This window comes from Sarcophilus harrisii, chromosome 2 (assembly GCF_902635505.1).
Source record: "Sarcophilus harrisii chromosome 2, mSarHar1.11, whole genome shotgun sequence".
Taxonomy (NCBI): Eukaryota; Metazoa; Chordata; class Mammalia; order Dasyuromorphia; family Dasyuridae; genus Sarcophilus; species Sarcophilus harrisii.
This window is the reverse complement of record NC_045427.1, coordinates 245,003,678-245,024,052: the sequence shown is the minus strand read 5'-3', so window position 1 is coordinate 245,024,052 and position 20,375 is coordinate 245,003,678. Positions and strand designations below refer to the sequence as shown.

General features: G+C 36.1%; 1 protein-coding gene across 2 annotated transcripts in view; it reads left to right on the top strand.

Annotated features, from left to right (window-relative positions):
• The first annotated feature begins 210 nt into the window (after nucleotides 1-210).
• Nucleotides 211-20,375, top strand: part of STMN3 (stathmin 3) — a 38,953-nt gene continuing 18,788 nt past the window's right edge. The window contains exon 1 of one of the 2 annotated variants that reach the window (XM_031951790.1): nucleotides 211-428. In XM_031951790.1, coding sequence (XP_031807650.1) covers nucleotides 410-428 — 19 coding nt within the window. In that variant the 5' untranslated portion in view covers nucleotides 211-409. Of the gene's footprint in view, nucleotides 429-2,143; nucleotides 2,292-20,375 lie in introns of those variants that run through there. The other variant, XM_012554086.3, reaches the window with a different exon arrangement.

Genomic DNA, 20,375 nt, shown 5'->3' with positions numbered 1-20,375 from the left:
TCCATTCCAGGAAGCTTCCGTGGCATTAGAAGGAAAGGAAGGCAGTTTCTAGAAGGAATCACGGACATCTCAAAGTAACTTGCTTTGATCTGCCCATTAATGTTCTGAATGGATGACCCCTCTTTTCCTTCAACTCTTCCTTTTCCACTTCCCTGCCCCTCCTTTCTTCCTCCCTCCACCCTCCCTCCGCCCTCCTTCTCCTGTCCTCCCTCCCTTCTCTTTCTCCTCCTCCCTTTGGATGGCTGCAGCCCCCTAGAGCTGAGTGGCTGGCTCTCTCCTCTTTTCCACAGCATTGCAGCAGTCGAGCCTACAGCAAGTAGCTTCCCATCTCTGCAGCCACCTGCGTCTTGGGGCCTCCGCAGCTTTTCTTTCAGCCCCATAGCCTGGCAGAGCCTGAACGCCCAGCACCATGGCTAGCACCGTATCTGGTAGGTACCAGTACGCCCTTCAGAATTCGGCTGCTTCTGGTCTTTGCAGAGGGAGCCATAGCCTTTTCGAGGGGCGGCTGGGCGGGGTTGGGTGGGTGGGGAGAGAGAAAACCGTAGCTACTAGCTATTGTCTTCTTGGCTGGATGTTTCAGAGATTTTATTTTTTATATTAGAAAGAATACCGGTCTTGAAACCAGATTGGAACGGAATTCCAATTCTGGATCCGATACTTATTGTGTGACCTTGGCAAAACACTTAACCCCTCGGTACCTTACTTTCGTCATCTGTAAAATGGGACAATTACCCTTGCATTATTTACCCAAAAGGAGTGTTTTATGGAAAGCACTTTGTAAAAGCATAAGATTGTATAGAAATAGATGCTATTTTTGTTTGTTTTCCATTCTCAGTTGCTTCCCCTCGCTAATCGAGAGTCAGGGTCTGCTATCAAGTCAAGCAGGCATAGGAGCCCCCGGAGGTGCCAGTGTGAAGACCTGCCTGGTAGGGGCAAAAGAGACTAGAAAAGCAAGAAGGGGTAGAACAGCCTGGGGTTCTGAGGGGAAAGAGTAGCTCTGTTTACTGCGGATTATTCGGAGATAGAAAGTCCAGAAAAAGATCAGATCCTCAGGATCTGGATGCCCTAACCTAGTAGGGTGAGAAATCGGAGTAGGTTGGGGAAAGAGAAAAGGAGAAGAAAATTCAAAAAATGAGAATTGAGAAAACGTCTAGGGAGCCTAAGAATGGGGAGCGGCCCCGCATTTGCAGTGTCTAGTCGCGTATCCACTCCCCCGCCTCCCTTGCGGTAAGGAAGAGCAGGGCGCGGCCCATCTCCTTTCCCCAGAACCCCAGAGGGCCACCTTTTTCCCTTGGATTTGATGCTAGCAGGCGTCCTCTTTATGGGGTGCCCTATCTACCAGTAACCACTCCTCTCCTCCTTCCCCAACCCCCTGCTGCCCCTCTGCCCCCAGTTCGGAGTTGCTCTGCACCACTTAAAGAAGCTCCTGGGACTGAGTGGGAGATGGGTGAAGGTTGAGCCGTTGCAGCACTTGCCTGGGTAGCTGGAAGCTCAGCAGCGTACTTGAATTTTCTTTTTCTACGAATTAATGTTGCTCAGCCCAGTACTCCACTGAGACCTGGGACAGAGGTCTAGGCTATAAATGCGGATAGGAAAGGGAGCAATGGATCTGCATAGATATAGTGACAAGGAGCCAGACTCCTGCTGCATGGATCAATATCCCTTATACAAATGATGAGCAAGGGAAGGGAGGTGGCATAGACATATTAACTAATGGATTCTGTTAGATTAACCTAAAGCTATAAAGACACATCGATGAATCAGTTAATAGCAAAGATAATGCGCATCCTCGGAAATGGATTCTACTTTTAGGACTGCACAGCTGAAGGATCCAACTCCTCACCTGCACATTGATATTCTAAATTAGTGACCTCTCTTTCCTTTTATCTTTCTTTCTCACTCCTTTGCCCTTCCTTTTTCTTGTCTTTCCTCCTTAAGAAGTTCCCTTAGGTGGAGGAAGCAGGGATTGTGACAGAGGTAATGTGAGGACTGTAGAGAAGCCATAGTGGAGGCTGTTTCGAAGACTCCGTCACGCCCCACCCCCAGAACATCTCGGGAGGGGGTGGAGGAGTGGGGAACACTCCCTGCAGTAGCGGCAACAGCAGCATTCTCTGCACCTGGCCTCATTTTTTCCTATGCATCCTCTGTTCTTTGCTAGCTTTGGTTGGAAAGATTTTATATTGCAGTGGTTCGTCTTTGAGTGACCCTGTGCGAATTCAACAAATTCATTGAGCACTACTACGTTCAGGTAAATAGACTGGGAGTGAAGAAAAGAAGAGGATCAAAAAAAGGTGAAAAAAATTAGTTCTTGATCTTCCAAGATTTTTATACTCTAATAGAAGGGGATGGGAGGGGAGTCTTACTTAGCCTGTGGAGAGTAGCCTGTTCTTTTCTACTTTGTTGCAGAACTGGCTCTATCTGCTTTCATTAGCTCAGTTAAAGAAAGAAAGAAAAAAAAAAAAACACCAGGTGTCTGGATTTGAAACTATTTTATGAATACAATAAGTGAATGACACTGTATACCTACTATGTATGTATGCCCTTTAAGGCATTTGCTATTATTTACCATCCTTTCATTAGTTGATTTCCCACTCTTCCCCCCTTTCTAAGAATATTTTAAATTTCTGGGGAAATGGGTAACAGTGTTTAGAGCTGGAAAGTATCTCAGAGATCCACTAGTCCATATCCATTATTTTACAGATGAAGAAATTGAAGTCCAGGGAGGTTAAAAGATTCAAGGTCACACAGGTAGTAAATATCAGAGGCCAGAGTTGGACTCCCGGATGTTTTGACTTCAAATCTGGGTTAAAGAAAATCCTAGAAAAGACCTTGAGAAGACATCACATTTAATCCGTCTCTCTACCTCCTGACAAGAACATATCTAAACCATTTTAAATAGGTGAAAAATCTATTGCCTCAAGCCTTCAGAGAAAAAAAAATTACACAGCTTCTTGGGTCATTTAGTCTCTTGATCCTCAATGTTTAGTAACATTGTCAGGAAATGATTCTAACTAAAATCCAATTCATTGCTTCTATTCTGTTCCCAGAGATGATGGAACAGCTGGTCACTTTATATAACAATTCTTTGTAAATCTGAAAATAATTATTAAGCTTCATTTAGCATTTTTCATATTTAGGTAAAATGAATTATGAAAGGTACAGAACCAGATTTTGACTTTTACTGTTTTTTATTACTGGTTTTTCCCTAATCTTTTACAAATTTAAATATACCTTTTGAACTGTGGGCACCATTACACTATCATTTTCTGAAATGGTTGAGTGATGCTGACTATGACAAGAGTATTAAATTGTGGTTCTGATTTTCTGTATTCCTGGTAGATTTTTCATTTTGTAAGCAATCCAGCATTGCTGATTCATCTCTATATGAGATGTTTCACTCTTAGTCTCTGGAGATTTTTCTATGTTTGCCTTTCTTTCTCCAGGGTATCACCCTTTCCCCCTAATTTAATTCCTTATATTTTGATGAGGAAAAGCTCTTAAAATTTAGGGACTGGGTTTTTATTCCATTGCTGAGAATCCTAAAAAAACAACAACAAACAACTAAATAATACTGGAATAAGGCCCAATCTCTGCCAAACAACATAATTTTCTCTTCGGTTGATATTAAATCAAAGCTTTGAGTCCAGTCCTTCAGCTAGTTTGCATTTCATTAGTTTTATTGTGTTATGCAATTTTTTTCCTTTTCTTTAAAAAATGTTAAGATAAAAATGAAAACCTCACTAAAATTTATACATAGTGCTTTAGTACTCATAGTACTTTAGTATCTTTCTTGTAGACTGTATGTTCCAACCTGAAGAATCACTATTCTAGCACATCTTTTGATCTTTTTTAGTGCCTAGAACACAGTAAGCACTTAATTCTTGTCTGTTGAATTGAACTAACTAAATGCATTGAGGTAGGCCTGTCATAAAGTGGCAAGAGCCCAGACTTGGAATCAGAAGTCCTCTTTGTTTGAGATTTATTTTTTCTGTGTGATCCTAATTAACTCACCAACTCTCTGAGCCTTATTTTCCTGATTTATAAAATGGAAATAATGATACCTTTCTACTTGCCTTACAAGGCTGATTTAAGTCAGGCACTTTGTAAAGCTACACAAATGTAAGCTATTATTATTCTCCTAATCTGCTCTTGTCCTCCCTGTCAAAGAAAATAAAATTCATTGACAACACTATGGGTAATTAACTAATACTGTCTTATAGAATCATGGAGTTTAGAACTGGAAATGACCTATCTCTGCTGATCACCACAACTTAGAGATTTCTAGCTGAATATCTCTCCCTTCACTCTTTCATTTTATTTTTATTGTTAACAGATGAGAAACTAAGATTCAGTTAAGTGAAATAACTTGCTTATAGTTTCTAAGTAACAAAAGTTGGGATTAAAAACTGATTTATTCATTCCAAGCTCAGTTATTCTCTACACTACATATATTAGTTTGTTTCTGATTGCTTTAAACCTGTTTTCTATACTTTATGCATTCTCTAAAATTATAGTTAGTGGCCTTGGATGCAATCCAAGAGAATCTTAGGATGATGGGAAGTGACTTGCTTACTGCTAGTAAGTGGTAGAGGTTGCAACCTTTAAGAGCAATATGCATATGTTATCACTGTTATTGTTGTTGCTCAAGGTCACAACAGCTATAAAGTGACAGTCTATTCTCACACCTAGTCTTCTGACTCTAATTCTAGCTTGAAGCTGCTGCACTTCCACTCTACCAACATGGCACTCTGTGATCTATAGAACTAAAGTAATCTAATTGGCTAATTTATTTCTGAAAGGCCTTCCTCACTTTTGGATCATTTCCCTTTTATTCATATTTCCTGTTTTAACCTCCCATATGCTATTTTCTTTGGCAAAGAGCAAGATTTGTATTTATTTTAAAAAAATTTTGCGTGTGTGTGTGTGTGTGTGTGTTTATAAGGCAGGTGGGATTAAGTGACTTATCCAGGTAACATAGTAAGTCTTAAGGCTCTGAGGCCGGATTTGGTCTGGTCCTTCTGACTTCAGAGCCTGTGCTTTATCCACTGTACCATATAGCTGCCCCATTTTTTAAAAAGTGCTATTTATTTTTACATTCTTTTTTCTTTTTGAAATTATTTATTTTATATTTTATTTTTCCCAATTATGAATAAAACTTTTGACACTATTTTTAAAAATTTTTGAATTCCAAATTATCTTCTCTGCCATCCCATTGAGAAGGCAAACAGTTTAATAAAGGTTATAAACATGTATCATGCAAAACACACTTTTATATTAGTGTTGTAAAAGAAAATATAGACATGTTATAAAAGAAAACAAACAAAATCAAAACAGAACAAAAAGCCCCAAGAAAAGGAAAGAAAAATTTAAAAAAATATGTTTTGATCAGTATTCAGACTTCATTCTTTTTTGGGGGATGGATAGCATTTTTAAAGATCAAGATTAAAAAAAGTCTTTAAAAAAACTTTTTAAAAAGTATTAATAAAAGTATTCTGTTACTACCAGGATTCCTTCCAAGTCTATTTTATCCTTTCTTATATTATATTTGACAACATACTTTTTCATCCATGTCCTCTTCTCTCTCTTTTAACATATCTATTCCTGTTGAGGGCACCATAGTCCTTCTAGTCATTCAGGTTCACAATCTTATCATCTTGGATCCTACCTTCACCTTCCTTATCATTGTCAGTCAGTTGACCTTCACAATATATCTTGTATCTTTCCCTTTCTTTCCCCCTTATACAACTACTGCCCTAATTTAGGCTTTTATTATTACTTGTCTAGACTACTAAAATAGCCTTCTAGTCATAATCAGTCTTACTACCTCTAGGTTCCCTTCTATTTTATGTTCTGCACACAGTTGCCAAATTGATATCCTTAAAGCATTGATCTGACCAAATCAGCCAGAAAATTCCACAGAAAAGGCCACTTGCTTATGGGATAAAATGCAACATCCTGTATTTGACTTATTAAAAACTTATTTTTTATTTTTATTTTTTGGAATAAATAAGTACTTTGATAACAGAGTATATTAAGAAAAAACTGATTGTACATGAAACCTTGTAAATCTGCTATATACAATTTGCTATTCCTTTTAAATATATAATAAAGCTATCATGAAATTTTGCCCTCCCCCCCCCTTTTTTTTCCTTCCCAAGTACTCTCCTCCCAATTTGACTTTTAAAGAGGTTCACAATCTGGCACCAATTTATCTTTCAAGGCTTACTGTATATTACTCTTCTTCACAAACACTATCTTTAATTAAAGTGCCCTGCTTTCTGCTTTCTGTAGATAACATTGCATCTATCTATTGGTGAGGAACTCTCCACCAATGAAATTTATAGTCCTATAGGATTGCAGGAGTAATTGAGAAGTTAAGACTTGCCAGGGATCACAAAGTCATTATATAACTGAGGGAAGACTTAAATACTCATATTCTTGGCCCTTAGAGACCAGCTTTCTATCTGCTATGGCAGTCTGCCTCTCTATATGACTCCTCCTATTTATTGAACTGACAATCATTGTATTTTAGCGTTAGAATAAATGAATGAATGAAGTATTTATTAAGTATTTTCTATTTACAAAACACTATTCTTTGGAAGGAACCTTAAGGTTATATAGTCTAGCTCCATCATGTTACAGATCATGAAACTGAGGTTCAAAAGAATATGAAGCGTTTTATTCTTAGTTTCTTTTAAAAAAATTATTATAGCTTTTTATTGACAGAACATATACATGGGTAATTTTTCAACATTGTCCCTTGCAATCACTTCTGTTTCCAACTTTTCCCTTTCTTTTCTCCACCCCCTCCTCTAGATGGCAGACAATGTCATACATGTTAAATATGTTAAAGTATATTTTAAATACAATATATGTGTACATATTTATACAGTTGTCTTGTTGCACAAGAAAAATTGGATTTGGAAAGGTAAAAATAAACTGGGAAGAAAAACAAAAATGTAAGCAGTCCACATTCATTTTCCATGTTCTTTCTCTGGGTGTAGCTGGTTCTGTTCATCCTAATCAATTAGAACTGAACTGGACCTTTTCATTGCCGAAGACATCCACTTCCATTAGAATTGATCCTCATATAGTATTGTTGTTGAAGTGTATAATGATCTCTTGGTTCTGCTCATTTCATTTAGCATCAATTCATGTAAGTCTCTCCAAAACTCTCTGTATTCATCCTGCTGGTCATTTCTTATAGAACAATAATATTCCATAACATTCATATGCCACAATTTACCTAGCCATTCTCCAACTGATGGATATCCATTCAATTTTCAGTTTCTAGCCACTACAAAGAGGGCTGCCACAAACATTTTTGCACAAAAGGGTCTCTTTCCCTTCTTTAATATCTCTTTGGGATATAAGACCAATAGTAACATTGCTGGATTAAAGGGTAGGCACAGTTTGATAACGTTTTGAGCATAGTTCCAAATTGCTCTCCAAAATAGTTGGATCCATTCACAACTCTATCAACAATGCATCAGTGTCCCAGTTTTCCCTAATCCCCTCCAACATTCATTATCTTTTCCTGTCATCTTAGCCGATCTGATAGGTGTATAGTGGTATCTCAGAGTTGTCTTAATTTGCATTTCTCTGATCAATAGTGATTTGGAACACCCTTTCATATGAGTAGAAATAGTTTCAATTTCGTCATCTGAAAATTGTCTGTTCATATCCTTTGACCATTTATCAATTGGAGAATGGCTTGATTTCTTATAAATTAGTCAATTCTCTATATATTTTCGAAATGAGGCCTTTATCAGAACTTTTAACTGTAAAAATGTTTTCCCAGTTTATTGCTTCCCTTCTAATCTTATCTGCATTAGTTTTATTTGTACAAAAGCTTTTTAACTTGATATAATCAAAATTTTCTATTTTGTGATCAATAATGATCTCTAGTTCTTTGGTCACAAATTCCTTCCTCCTCCACAAGTTTGAGAGGTAAACTATTCTATGTTCTTCTAAATTTGTTTGTAATCTCATTCTTTATGCCTAAATTATGAACCCATTTTGATCTTATCTTGGTGTACAGTGTTAAGTGTGGGTCCAAGCCTAGTTTCTGCCAGAGTATGAAGTGTTTTGACTAAGGTCATACAGCAATGAATGGCAGGCTGCTGTTTGTCTTTCATTCTCCAAGAGGACCTGACATCACGAAGGTGACACAGCCTAAATTCAAAGCCAATTTTTCTGAAATTGAATCTAACACTCTTTACAATATAGCAGACTGCTTTCCACTTATATTGGCTAGAATAAAAAGAACTTGTACAAGGATACTAATGGGCAGAAAACACAGAACAAGACACATGTTTAACAGAATATAGGGTCTGTTTTTTACAACTCAATTATAGTCACAAATTGTTTCTGCTGGCATAGCTTAGCTCAGGTGCTTAAGAAATGTTATCATGAATTGTCAAAAGATATGACCAAAAAATTTTCAGATGAAATTAAAACTATAGTCATACAAAAATACTCTAAATTAGTATTGATTAGAGAAATGAAAATTAAAATAATTCTAAGATACCACCTCACACCTATCAAATTAGTTAAGATGATATGAAAGGATAATGATAAATATTGGGGAGGATGTGGGAAAACTGGGACACTGATGCATTGTTTTTTTGTTTTGTTTTATTTTGTTTTTTAATAACTTTTTATTGACAGAACCCATTCCAGGGTAATTTTTTACAACATTATTCCTTGCACTCACTTCTATTCCAATTTTTCCCCTTCCTCCCTCCACCCCCTCCCCTAGATGGTAAGCAGTCCTATATATGTTAAATAGGTTACAGTAGATCTTGGACACAATATATGTGTACAGAACCAAACAGTTCTCTTGTTGTTCAGGCAGAATTGGATTTAGAAGGTATAAATAACCCGGGAAGAAGAACAAAAATGCAAGCAGTTTACATTCATTTCCTAGTGTTCTTTCTTTGGGCATAGCTGCTTCTGTCCATCCTTGATCAATTGAAACTAAGTTAGATCTTCTCTTTGTCGAAGAAATCCACTTCCATCAGAATACATCCTCATACAGTATCGTTGTTGAGGTATATAATGATTTCCTGGTTCTGCTCATTTCGCTCAGTATCAGTTCATGTAGGTCTCGCCAATCCTCTCTGTATTTGTCCTGCTGGTCATTTCTTACAGAACAATAATATTCCATAACATTCATATGCCACAATTTACTCAACCATTCTCCAATTGATGGGCATCCATTCATTTTCCAGCTTCTGGCCACTACAAACAGGGCTGCCACAAACATTTTGGCACATACAGGTCCCTTTCCCTTTTTTAGTATCTCTTTGGGATATAAGCCCAGTAGTAACACTGCTGGCTCAAAGGGTATGCACAATTTGATAACTTTTTGAGCATAGTTCCAAATTGCTCTCCAGAATGGCTGGATGTGTTCACAATTCCACCAACAATGTATCACACTGATGCATTGTTGATGGAGTTGTGAACTGATTCACCACACTGGAGAGCAATTTGGAACTATGTCCAAAGGGATATCAAATTATGCATAGTCTTTTGATCCAACAGGGCCACTATTAGATCTATATCCCAAAGAGATCATAAAAGATCCACATGTGTAAAATGTTTATAAGAGCTCTTTTTATGATGGTAATGAATTGGAAATTGAGTGGATGCCCATCAATTGGGGAATGAATGAATAAGTTATGGTATAGGAATATAATGGAATACTATTGTTCTTTGAGAAATGATGAAAAGGCTGTCTTCAGAAAAGCCTGGAAAAACTTACATGAACTGATGCTAAGAGAGGTGAGCAGAATCAGGAGAACATTGTACATAGTAACAGCAAGATTTTGTGATTATCAACTATGATAGATTTAGCTTTTCTCAGCACTACAGTGATCCAAGACAATTCCAATAGACTTCAGATGGAAAAGGCCAATCACATCCAGAGAAAGAACCATAAAGACTGAATGTGGATGGAAGCATACTATTTTCACTTTTTTGTTTTGTTTTGTTTTTTTCTTCCTCATGATTTTCCCTTTTATTCTACTTTTTCTTTCCCAATATTATTTATATGGAAATAAGTTAAAAGTTGATTGTGATGCTATTTGAGTGGCCTAAATTAGTGGCTATAAGAAAGTTGTTAAGAATCACCTTTAAATGGGCTGCAGATTTTAGGAGTGAAAGAATTCACTCATTCCCGAATTATTAGTTACAAAATGAAAGTTTATTGTTAAATAGAAATGAGTTTACCAAGATACTGACTTTTATAATGACAGATCTATTGGAAAATGGAGTTTTTGCACTGAGAGAATGCAGTTTTCAGTGGACAGAAGGTTCTGGCAGCAAAGGGAGCTACCAAGGTCCATCTGCAAAAGACCTTCCTTGAAGGAAACTATTATATTGGGTCTTAGTGGGGGCTGGGATAGTCCAAGTTGGCTTATTTACTAGCTGGGTTTCAGCTTGAGCTGGAATTTGAATAGAATTGAATGAGTTTCTTTAATTCAATAGGGCTGGAATTCTTTTGCTCAGGACTGAACCAACCCCATCTAGCTAACAGAATAAAACTGTTTGTCTCCTTTCCCTTGGTTGGGGTCCCTCAGTGAGGCAGACTTGAAGATTTTCTCCTTCAAGGAGTTCTAGAGTTTCAGGGTCCTGTCTTCAATTGTACATGTATAACCTATATTTGCTTGCTTGCTATCTTGGGGAAAGGGAAGGTAAAGGAGGAGGGCAGGGCAAAAATGGAACTCAAAATCTTACAAAAATGAATGTTGAAAATTATCTTATAATTAGAAAATAATATACCATTAAAATAAATTTTTAAGAAATTAAACCAAAACCCAAAAACATGTAACTAAGTAAATGAAAAGTACTGAGATGGTATTGTAATTCCCCTAACTGACATTTATTTTAATAAAAATTATATTTTCTGGGAAAAAAATCTTACCGTGTCAAAGGAACAGCCAGGCAAGCCATCACAGGGATTTAGTCCACTGTTGGAAAAGGCAGTACTCATTTCATGCTACCTCTGTGGATCCTGAACTAAGTGATGAAGTTGTATCCCCTCAATTCCCAGTGATGAGGTTAATGGCAGTAAGAGAGTTATTAAAATCCCCTTTTTTGATTGGCTGCAGGTTTAAAGTGAAAGAATTCACTTATTCCCGAATTATTAATTGCAAAATTGAAGTTTATTGTTGGGTAGAAACCAGTTTGCTAAGAGACTGACTTCTATAGTCAGTTAAATGGAATTTGGTGCTGAGAGAATGCCTTCTCTGAAGGCAAGGTCCTAGCAAATTGCTTGAGCCTCTGCAAGGAGTGAGTTTAAGGGAACCTGTTATATGGCTTTCTTGGTGGGATGCTGGGGCAGCCTGAGCTGATCAGACCAGGATTTCTCAATTGAATGAGAATTTAGAATTTCAAAAAGATCAGTGGTTCATTTGCCCTTGTTTCTCTCATCCTGGGAAGATGGCCTGGGAGATCCTGATCTCTGACATCAAAAAGAGGGAACAATTTAATTTTAAAGGGAACACAGTTTAGTGATAATCTTGTTTTGTGTTTTTTTTTTCTGAGGCAATTGAAGTTAAATGACTTGTGGGAGGGTCACACAGCTAAGAAGTGTTAAGTGTCTGAGATGAGATTGGAACTCAGGCCCTCCTAACTTCAGGGCTGGTACTCTATCCACCGCACCACCTAGCTGCCCCAGGTTTAGTGAAAATCTTAAAGGGAACACAGCTTCAGTAAAGGGAACAGTTTCCCTCCTACTTCATAAGTTTATTTTAACCAAGATAAGAAAATGTTTTCCTGACTTCTCTGCACTGGAAAATCTAACCTTGACTCCTCCCTCTTTCTAATCTTCCCATATCCAATCAGTTGCTAAATCTGTTGATACAGGATTTATGATCCTAGATTCTTATAATTTTACATTCCTGGCATTTCTCCTATTCTTTTCCTTCTCTCCACTTACATGGCAGCCATCTTAGTTTAGGCCTCCATCACATTGCATTTGCACTTCCTATCTTTCCTCCCTCTAATTCAGTTTACATTCTGACGAAGAAATACTTTTTCTAAAGCCCAGGTCTAACCATGTTAACTTCATTGCTTAAAAACCTTTAGTAGTGCCCTACAGCTTCTATAGTAAGGTGCAGACTCCTCCCCTTGGCATTCAAAGCTTTTTAAACTATGCCTTCAATGTAGCTTTCAGAATTTCACACATACTTTACTTCATATACTTTATATTATTGCCAAACTGGTCTATTTATTTGTCCCCCAAACTTGATATCCTAGCTTCAGGCATTGTAAAGTCTTCCCCTTAGCTTAATACCTTGACTCATATCCTTACCATTTCATGAGTACAATACCCACCTAATTAGTTTTCTTGCTTCCTACTCTTCCTTTTATAGTCCATCCTCCATATAAACATCTATGTAATTTCCTAAAACACAGTTCTAACCATGTTACTTACTTATTAAATACATTTTAATGACTCCCTTTACCTTTAGTTTAGCATATAATATAAATTTCCTTTGTTTAGCATTTAAATATTTAGCAACTTGATCCCAACCTAACATTCTGGCCTCATTATATATTATTTTCCTTCATGAACTCTGGTCTAGTTAAACTGGCTTCTTTCTATTCCTCATACTGCACTCTATCTCCTATTCCTTCAAAGCCCATCTGAAGTACCACTTCAGCATGAAGTCTTTCTCACCCTTCTCATCACCCTTACCCTATCTGTTCATGCCCTCCCCAATAAATTGTTTTGTATTTATTTTGCATGTACTTATGCATGTGTCTCTTCCATTTGAATGTAAGCTTCTTTAGGGCAGAGATTGTATGCAATGAAATCCAGTCAAGATTTAAAAATGAAAAGTGAGGAACAATCCATCTCCTTGTTATAGTTGTAAAAACATTAAGAGTAAGAGAAGAAGAGAGTGAGGATTCAGGAAGAGGAAAATCAGAATCAGTGACAGTTCATTCCTGTGTAACTTGATGATTATACAGTAGTAGGTTCACTTACAGCTCTAACATAATTTTCTACACCCATAGTCCTACGATAAAAACAATTGATATTTGTATAGCACTTAAAAGTTTATCAAGTACTTTATGTATATTTATTTCATTTAAGTAGCACAATAACTCCATGAAGTAGCTACCGCAGGTAGTGGAAACAAAGTATCAGAGAAATTTCATTATTTTCCTGTAGTCACACAGGTAGTCTCAGAGACAGGATCTGGACTTGTTTTCTTTATTTCAAGTTGAACTTTTTCTGCTGTGTCATACTATATCTAATGGCTGTACAGTGATAATTTGTGTTTAAGGTAAAATCATTTATAAATTATGCTCATTTGGTTTTAGTATTATCTTGCTATAATTGTAATTTTTAGAAATTCATAATGTAGGTTAACAAGTATTAAATTATTCACAATACTCTCTCCACATTCCAGGTATTCTGGACACACAGACTTTTACTGTATTTATATATATGTTTGATTTAGATTGAAAGTTTTAGTTTTAGTTTCTAGCAGAGAGAATATTTCACTCAGAAAATAGCTTTTCACAAAAGAAAATTTATGAACACATCATCCAGGGAGGTTTTATGTACTCATGATCGGTACCCACTGGTTTTTGACTTAGGGAATTAGGTTATTTAACTTAACAAACATATTAAATGCTTACTACATGTGAGATGCTGTGTTCATTTCTGGGAATATTTATTTTGGTACTTCCAGGGTTCTGTGGTTTTATTTTATTTTTTTTTATTAAAGCTTTTTATTTTCAAAACATGCATAGATAATTTTTCAACATTAATCCTGGCAAAGCCTTGTTTTCCAATTTCCCCCTTCTTTCCCTCACCCCTCCCTCCAGTTGGCAAGTAATCCAATATATGTAAAATATGATAAAATATATGTTAAATACAATATATACATATATATTTATAAAATTATCTTGCCACACAAGAAAAAAATCAAATAAAAAATGAGAAAAAAAATAAAATGCAAGCAAACAATAACAAAGAGAGTGAAAATGTTGTTATGGTTGTGATATTATTGTTATACACATTTACTATAGTGGTATAGATTGCAACTCATTCCATGTGATTCTTATCAATTATATCTTCCCATAAATCCTGCACAGGGAATTCTTCAACATCTTGAGAGACCTTTGTCTGAATCTCAACACTGTGTTGAGTATAGTCCTTAAAGTCTTCATTGGTTATCCTTTGTTTCTGCTACATGATGAATCCACCTATTTTCAGGTTATTATTTATTATCCTTTAATCATTTATCCTGGGCAAGCCTTCAGTGGTAATGATGCAAGTGAAAAATTGTGTAAAATAATCACTGAAACCATGTCCCCTTTGATCTGCAAAGAAGAGAGATGGGGGTTTCCCAAGTCTAGAGAGAGGGCTCATCCTCCCAGGATGAGAGGAGCAACATTATTCAAAGGCAAATCAACTCTCATTGAACTTTTAGGAAGTCACATCCTCATTCAGGAAATTCTAAATTTTCATTCAATTGAAAAATCCTGGTCTGATTATCAGTTCAAACCACCCCAGATTTGCTCTTAAAGTGGGTCTTTGCCAGTCATTCTTTGCAAAATAGTCCTTCATTAAGAAATAGTGTAATGCTGGAGAAACTGAGGCAAGATAGAGATTAAAGAATTTAAAATATTTTATTTGGATTTCAAAGAAGGAGAGATTGTGTTGGGGGGTATGATGCTCCCAGGGCTGACATCCAAAGCATCCACTAGCCAATGTGAGTTCTCAATGACCTATTTATAGCTCTTAACTCAGGTAGCTAAACAAAGGCAGGGGAGTGGAGTCCAAACTCTGGTGAGTGGGAATCTCCAGGAGGAACCATCAATCCAGTTCTGATAGGTTGGGGGATAGGACCATAAATTCTTACAAACTGGGAGTTAAGTAGGTGTCCAGCTTAGAGCCAGGAAGTCTGAAACTTAGAGATATAGACAATGCCAATTAGGTATCTGAAATAGGACATCTGGAGTCTTATCTTCTGGAATGTCAGATCTCCATAGCCCAATGATCTAAGTTCTAATGGGCAGAAAAGGAAAGTTGCAACCAGTGAAACTGAGGCAGGACAATAAGAAGGAACTGTGGCACAATAGGCTTGCTAAGAGGAAAGCCTCTTTGTGTAAAATAAAATCTCTTTTTGCCACAGCCTCTGGGGTTGGCCAATTCTTTCACTAGAAGGGATCTCATGCATTCATTCATTCATTTACACACGTCATCAGTAATATGCTATAGCTTACTCAGACACCACTTTACTCTCCATTAGCCTTTGATTAACTTTGGAGACTATAGATTTGTTTCATAAAAATTTTATATAGAGGGTAAAGTAGTAATACTATTCCTGTTGCTTCTTTCGTCTATTCAATTTTCCTTATACTATATTTATGTACATCTTGTATAGTTGAATGTAAGCTCTTGGGGGGAAAGGAATATTTTATACAGTTTTTCTGTATCCTGACCTTAGTATTTGGCACATTACCTTGCATATAGCAATAAAAATATGTTTGTTGAATTGAATTGGCTAGTAATCTTCAATATTTTTTCCCCAGAATCCTGTTTTCAATCATAATGATATCTATGATCTTTTAAAACCTCCCTCTCAGTTATCTGGAAAAGAGCTATCTTGATGTCCTCAAAATAATATAGCTTCATATACAGTCTTCCTGACCTGTCTGCAAACTTTAACACTGTAGATTACTGTCTCCTCCTTGAAACTCTCTTCTTTAGGTTTTTGTTGACTCTGTTCCTTCTTGGTTTTCCTTCTACGTGTCTGACCATTCATTCTCAGTCTCCTATACTGAATCTTTATCAAACTCTGTCCTGTACTGTCTTATCTTCCCTCTATGTATTATTGTACTTGGGGAACTCATCAGCTTCCATAAATTCAGTGGTCATTTCTATGCAGATGATCAAATCTTGCAGAGACTACTCAAATTCATGTCCAAAACAAAACTTAACTGTCTCTCCTGAACTCATTTCTCTTCCCAAATTCCATGTTTTTGTTGAGGGAACCACCATTCTCCTTGTCATATTCTTGACTCTTCAGTTTCACTCATCCACATATACAATGTTACAAAATCTTGTTATTTCTCTTTCCAACATCTCTTATAAATGTTCCCTTAGTTTCTACTTAAATAGCCATTACACTAATTCTAGTCCTCTTAACCTCTCATCTGTACTATTTCAATGGCCTAATCAGTTTCACTTCTCCAATTCTCCTTCATTTTAATCCACTTTATACTCAATTATCAAAGCGATTTTTAATTTTTTTTTCAGTAAATAAAAGGAGAGACACTCTCTCCTGCACTGAGAAAGCAAGAAAAATAACTCCCTTATTACAAACATGAATATTTGAACAAAATAAATTCTTGTACTGGCCGTGTCCAAAAAAGGCATATCTCAATCTGCACTCTGAGTCTATCTAAATCACTAATAAATTAGAGGAATACAAATTAAACCACTCCGAGATTTACCTTCCATTTTCCTCAAATCCCTCAGATTGTCAAAGGTTACAAAAAAAGAAAATGACAAATTTGGAAAAATAGGTATATTAATGCCGTGGAGCAGTAAACTGATATAGCCACTCTGGAAAGCAAAATGAAACTGCTGAAAACATTGTTAAACTGTGCAAAGGTTTTTGTAGCAGCTATTTTTTGTGGTAGCAGTGAACTGGAAACTTAAGGGATACCCATCAATCGGGGAATAACTGAACAAGTTATGATATATGAATGTGATGGGATACTATTGTGCTATTAGAAATCATGAAAGAGATGATTTCAGAAAAAACCTGGGAAGAGCTATATAAACTTCTGCAGAGTAAAGTGAGACTGAATGTGGATCATTCTATTTTAACCTTTTTTTCCTTCAGTTTTTTTTTCTCTTGTGATTTTTCCCTTTTGTTCTGATTTTTCTTCTCCAACATAACTCATGAAAATATATAAAAAATGAATGCACACACACACACATATATATAATATAAAACCTAAAACAAAAACTGGCTTCCCTTCTCCTCTTACCCTACCAGTCCCTTGCAAGTGCAACTGTGATGCACTTTTAAGTTCAATGTACATTATTAACATTTTCTCCATCATTTTCTACTCAATTTTTGAGTGGAAAAAAAATCATCATTTGATTTAGACCAATCAAAACAATAAATCAAGCCCAGTTAAATTTGCTGATTTCTGAAGTGTAAATGCTCACACTGAAAATTTAATAATTAGCTCTTATGAGTCAGTTTAAGTACTATAAGCTGGCTCCTGTTACTATTTTAACTTAATTATTACTTATTTAATTATTATTAATATTTTACTAAAGAACTGTCTAGCATTCAAGTTGCTTCACTTGGCAAGGAAATTAAATGTTTGGTGAATGGATTTTTAAGATCTTGAACTTTCCTCATTGTGGAAATTGATTCAGATTTGCCAGATGTCATTAGGAAATAGTGATAGTCTAATTTGTTGTCTTGTTCTTTTACTCATTTCTCATTTATAAGTTTTAACAGTTTGTTCCAATAGGTCAGGATGGCATTGTCTTAGTTTTGTGCTATATATTCTCATTTTTATTCTAACTTGATATTGATTTTGATTTGATCTAATGTGGAAGTTGTCTGATATTGACAGCTGATTCAGAAATGGCTCCTATATTGGCAATCAAATTTTTTTCTGTCAAACTATAATCAATTTCATTTTTTGCAATGTAATTTGGTATTTAGCATGTTCGTTGTTTCCAAAATTTCTCCTTGGTAAGATTACTCATGATTCTTTGGTGTAAGATTTGTGTAAAATCTACAAGTTATTGGTCTCTCATTTCTTATTCCTGAATCACATTTTTCAAATTATTTTGACACTACTGCTTCTCTGATCATCATTACATCCACATAAATATTAAGGTATACAATGATTTAATTTGAACTTTAGATACTAACTTTTTTGTATAATTCATCTGTTGCCTCATTCCCTGAAGCTGATGCCGTTATGTAAATTATAATTTTTACTTCTCTCTACTTGGTTTTCTATCCTACTTCTTACATAGATTATTCTAAACATTCTCTTTTTTCTTCAAACCAGCCTCATTTTCTCTCCCGTGCCCCAAATTTTCAACTAAGGATTTTGCCCCACACTTTACTGAGAAAATAGTGAATTCCCTATGAACTTCCTTTTCTTCTTCTTTTTTTTAACACCTCAAAACCCCCTTGATATCATCCTATCATCACCTTTTTATCTTTTTTATCTTTTGTGAGGCAATTGGAGTTAGATGACTTGCCCAGGATCATATAGCTAGCCTGTATTAAATATCTAAGGCCACATTTGAACTCAGGTCCTCCTTAGCTGGTATTCTATCCACTGCACTATATAGCTGTCTCCTCCCCTACACCCCTCATTTTAATGTAGTGATAAGGTAGTCTTGGACCTTGCCAAAGCCAATTCCTTTTATATATACCCTTGATCTTTTACTCTCCTATTTTCTCCAGCATATTGTACCCACAACCACTTCCTTCTTTATCTTTAATCTCTAATTAAATGCTCCATCCTTATGGTCTATAAACACACTCAAAAACTTCCCTATACTTAAAACACAAAACTTTAGGATCATTTTAATTTTTTCTAGTTACACAGCCAAACACCTAGAAAAAGCTGTCTACACTCTTTACTTCAGATCTTTTCACTCAATTCTCAACCCTCTTCAATCTGGTTTTCATTTTCACTGCTCAACTGAAACTACATTCTTCAAAGTTATCATTAATCTCTTAACATATCTGATGACTTTCTTAGCACTCATCCTTTTTTACTTTTCTGCAATTGGTTTTCCTGAAACTGTTCTCATTTGCTCCTCTTCTTTGTCTAAGATTCCACTTCATTGTTCTTTGCTAATTTAGAATCCACCATCTCTAGGGCTCTGTTCTGGCCTGTGTTCTCTTTTCTCTCTACATTCTTACTTGGTAACATCAGTTCTCATGGGTTTTTGTCATCTCTAGGTAGATGATTCCCAGATCTCATATTGTAATGCTGGAGAAACTGAGCAAGACAGAGATTAGAGAACAATTTAATAGTTTATTAAATGGAGAGATATACTGGGACCAAATGGATCCATGGTTGGTCCCAGGGCTAAAGGAGACTATCCTCTCAAAGAATCCAGCAAGATTTTTATAGGATAACAAGAACAATGACATAACGGGGGAGGTACCTGGATGGGGGTAACCTAATGGGGGGAGGCACCTAGGATGACACAATGGAGGGAGGTACTGGAGAGGTTACTGATATTCTAATGATGTCTAAAATGGATAGACCTTTATCCTGTCAAACATTAAGAAATGATTAGCCTAAAAATATAAAACCTTTTTCTCATCAAACATTAAAAGGGAAAGGTTATAACCTGAGGCAGAGTAACTAAATAGGACAATTGGAGAAAGTGGGTCAGGACATTAAAAGGGAACTGTGGCATAATATATTCAGATCTCATCTTTCTCCTGAACTACAATCCTACACTTTAAATTGTCTATTGAACATATTATCTGAATGTTCTGAGATATCTAAAATTCAACATGTTCAAAACAAAACTCATTTTTCCCTCCAAGTTTACCCATCTCTTTAAATTCTCTATTTTAGTTGAAGGCATCATTATTTTTATCAATTGTCCTGATTTGCAATCTCAATATAACAATTCTTTGACTCCACATCCTACGTTTCCTTTAAAAACACTGAATACTTCCACATGAAGAGGTGAACCCTTTATTGAACCGTAAGCAGGCAATGTAGCAGGCCTTGTTCTGAGAGAGTGAAATTAGAAAATACCAATATATGTTCTTTCCTTATAGCATTGCCTCTCACTAGAATGTTGTTTGTTTTTCCTTCTCAAAGAGGACCATGACATCAGGGAAGTGATTCCATTTCATGCAAGAAAATTGGATTTAAATGAGGGAGGGCTGTCCACTTTTTCCTCCAGAGCCATCTGGGTTCAGGGGTAAGATACAGATCAGGATGACTAGAGATGGCCCAGGATACAATGGGAGAGCTTGACCTTTTTAAGCTAAAATCTTTAGCAAGTCTCAGTTTGAATATACATGTTGAACCCTGACCTAAATATCTGAGTTCCTACTTACTCCTAACATGAGAAGGGTTTGAGGTATCTTTTCTCTAATGCCATTAGCTTGAGCCCTCATTCCTATGTGTCTCTCCTTCATCTTAACCTCTAGTGACTAATACCTCAGTTCTAACCAATAAACATTTTCTTTTACAAAAAGAATATTTACTTAGAGAATTTAGCAAGAACAGAAACACCAATATTTCTGGGGAGTACTTCTGTGATGCAGCTTCTCTTATACCATCTCAGTCTCTAAGAAAGTAAGTTCAAACTTTATGCAAAAACC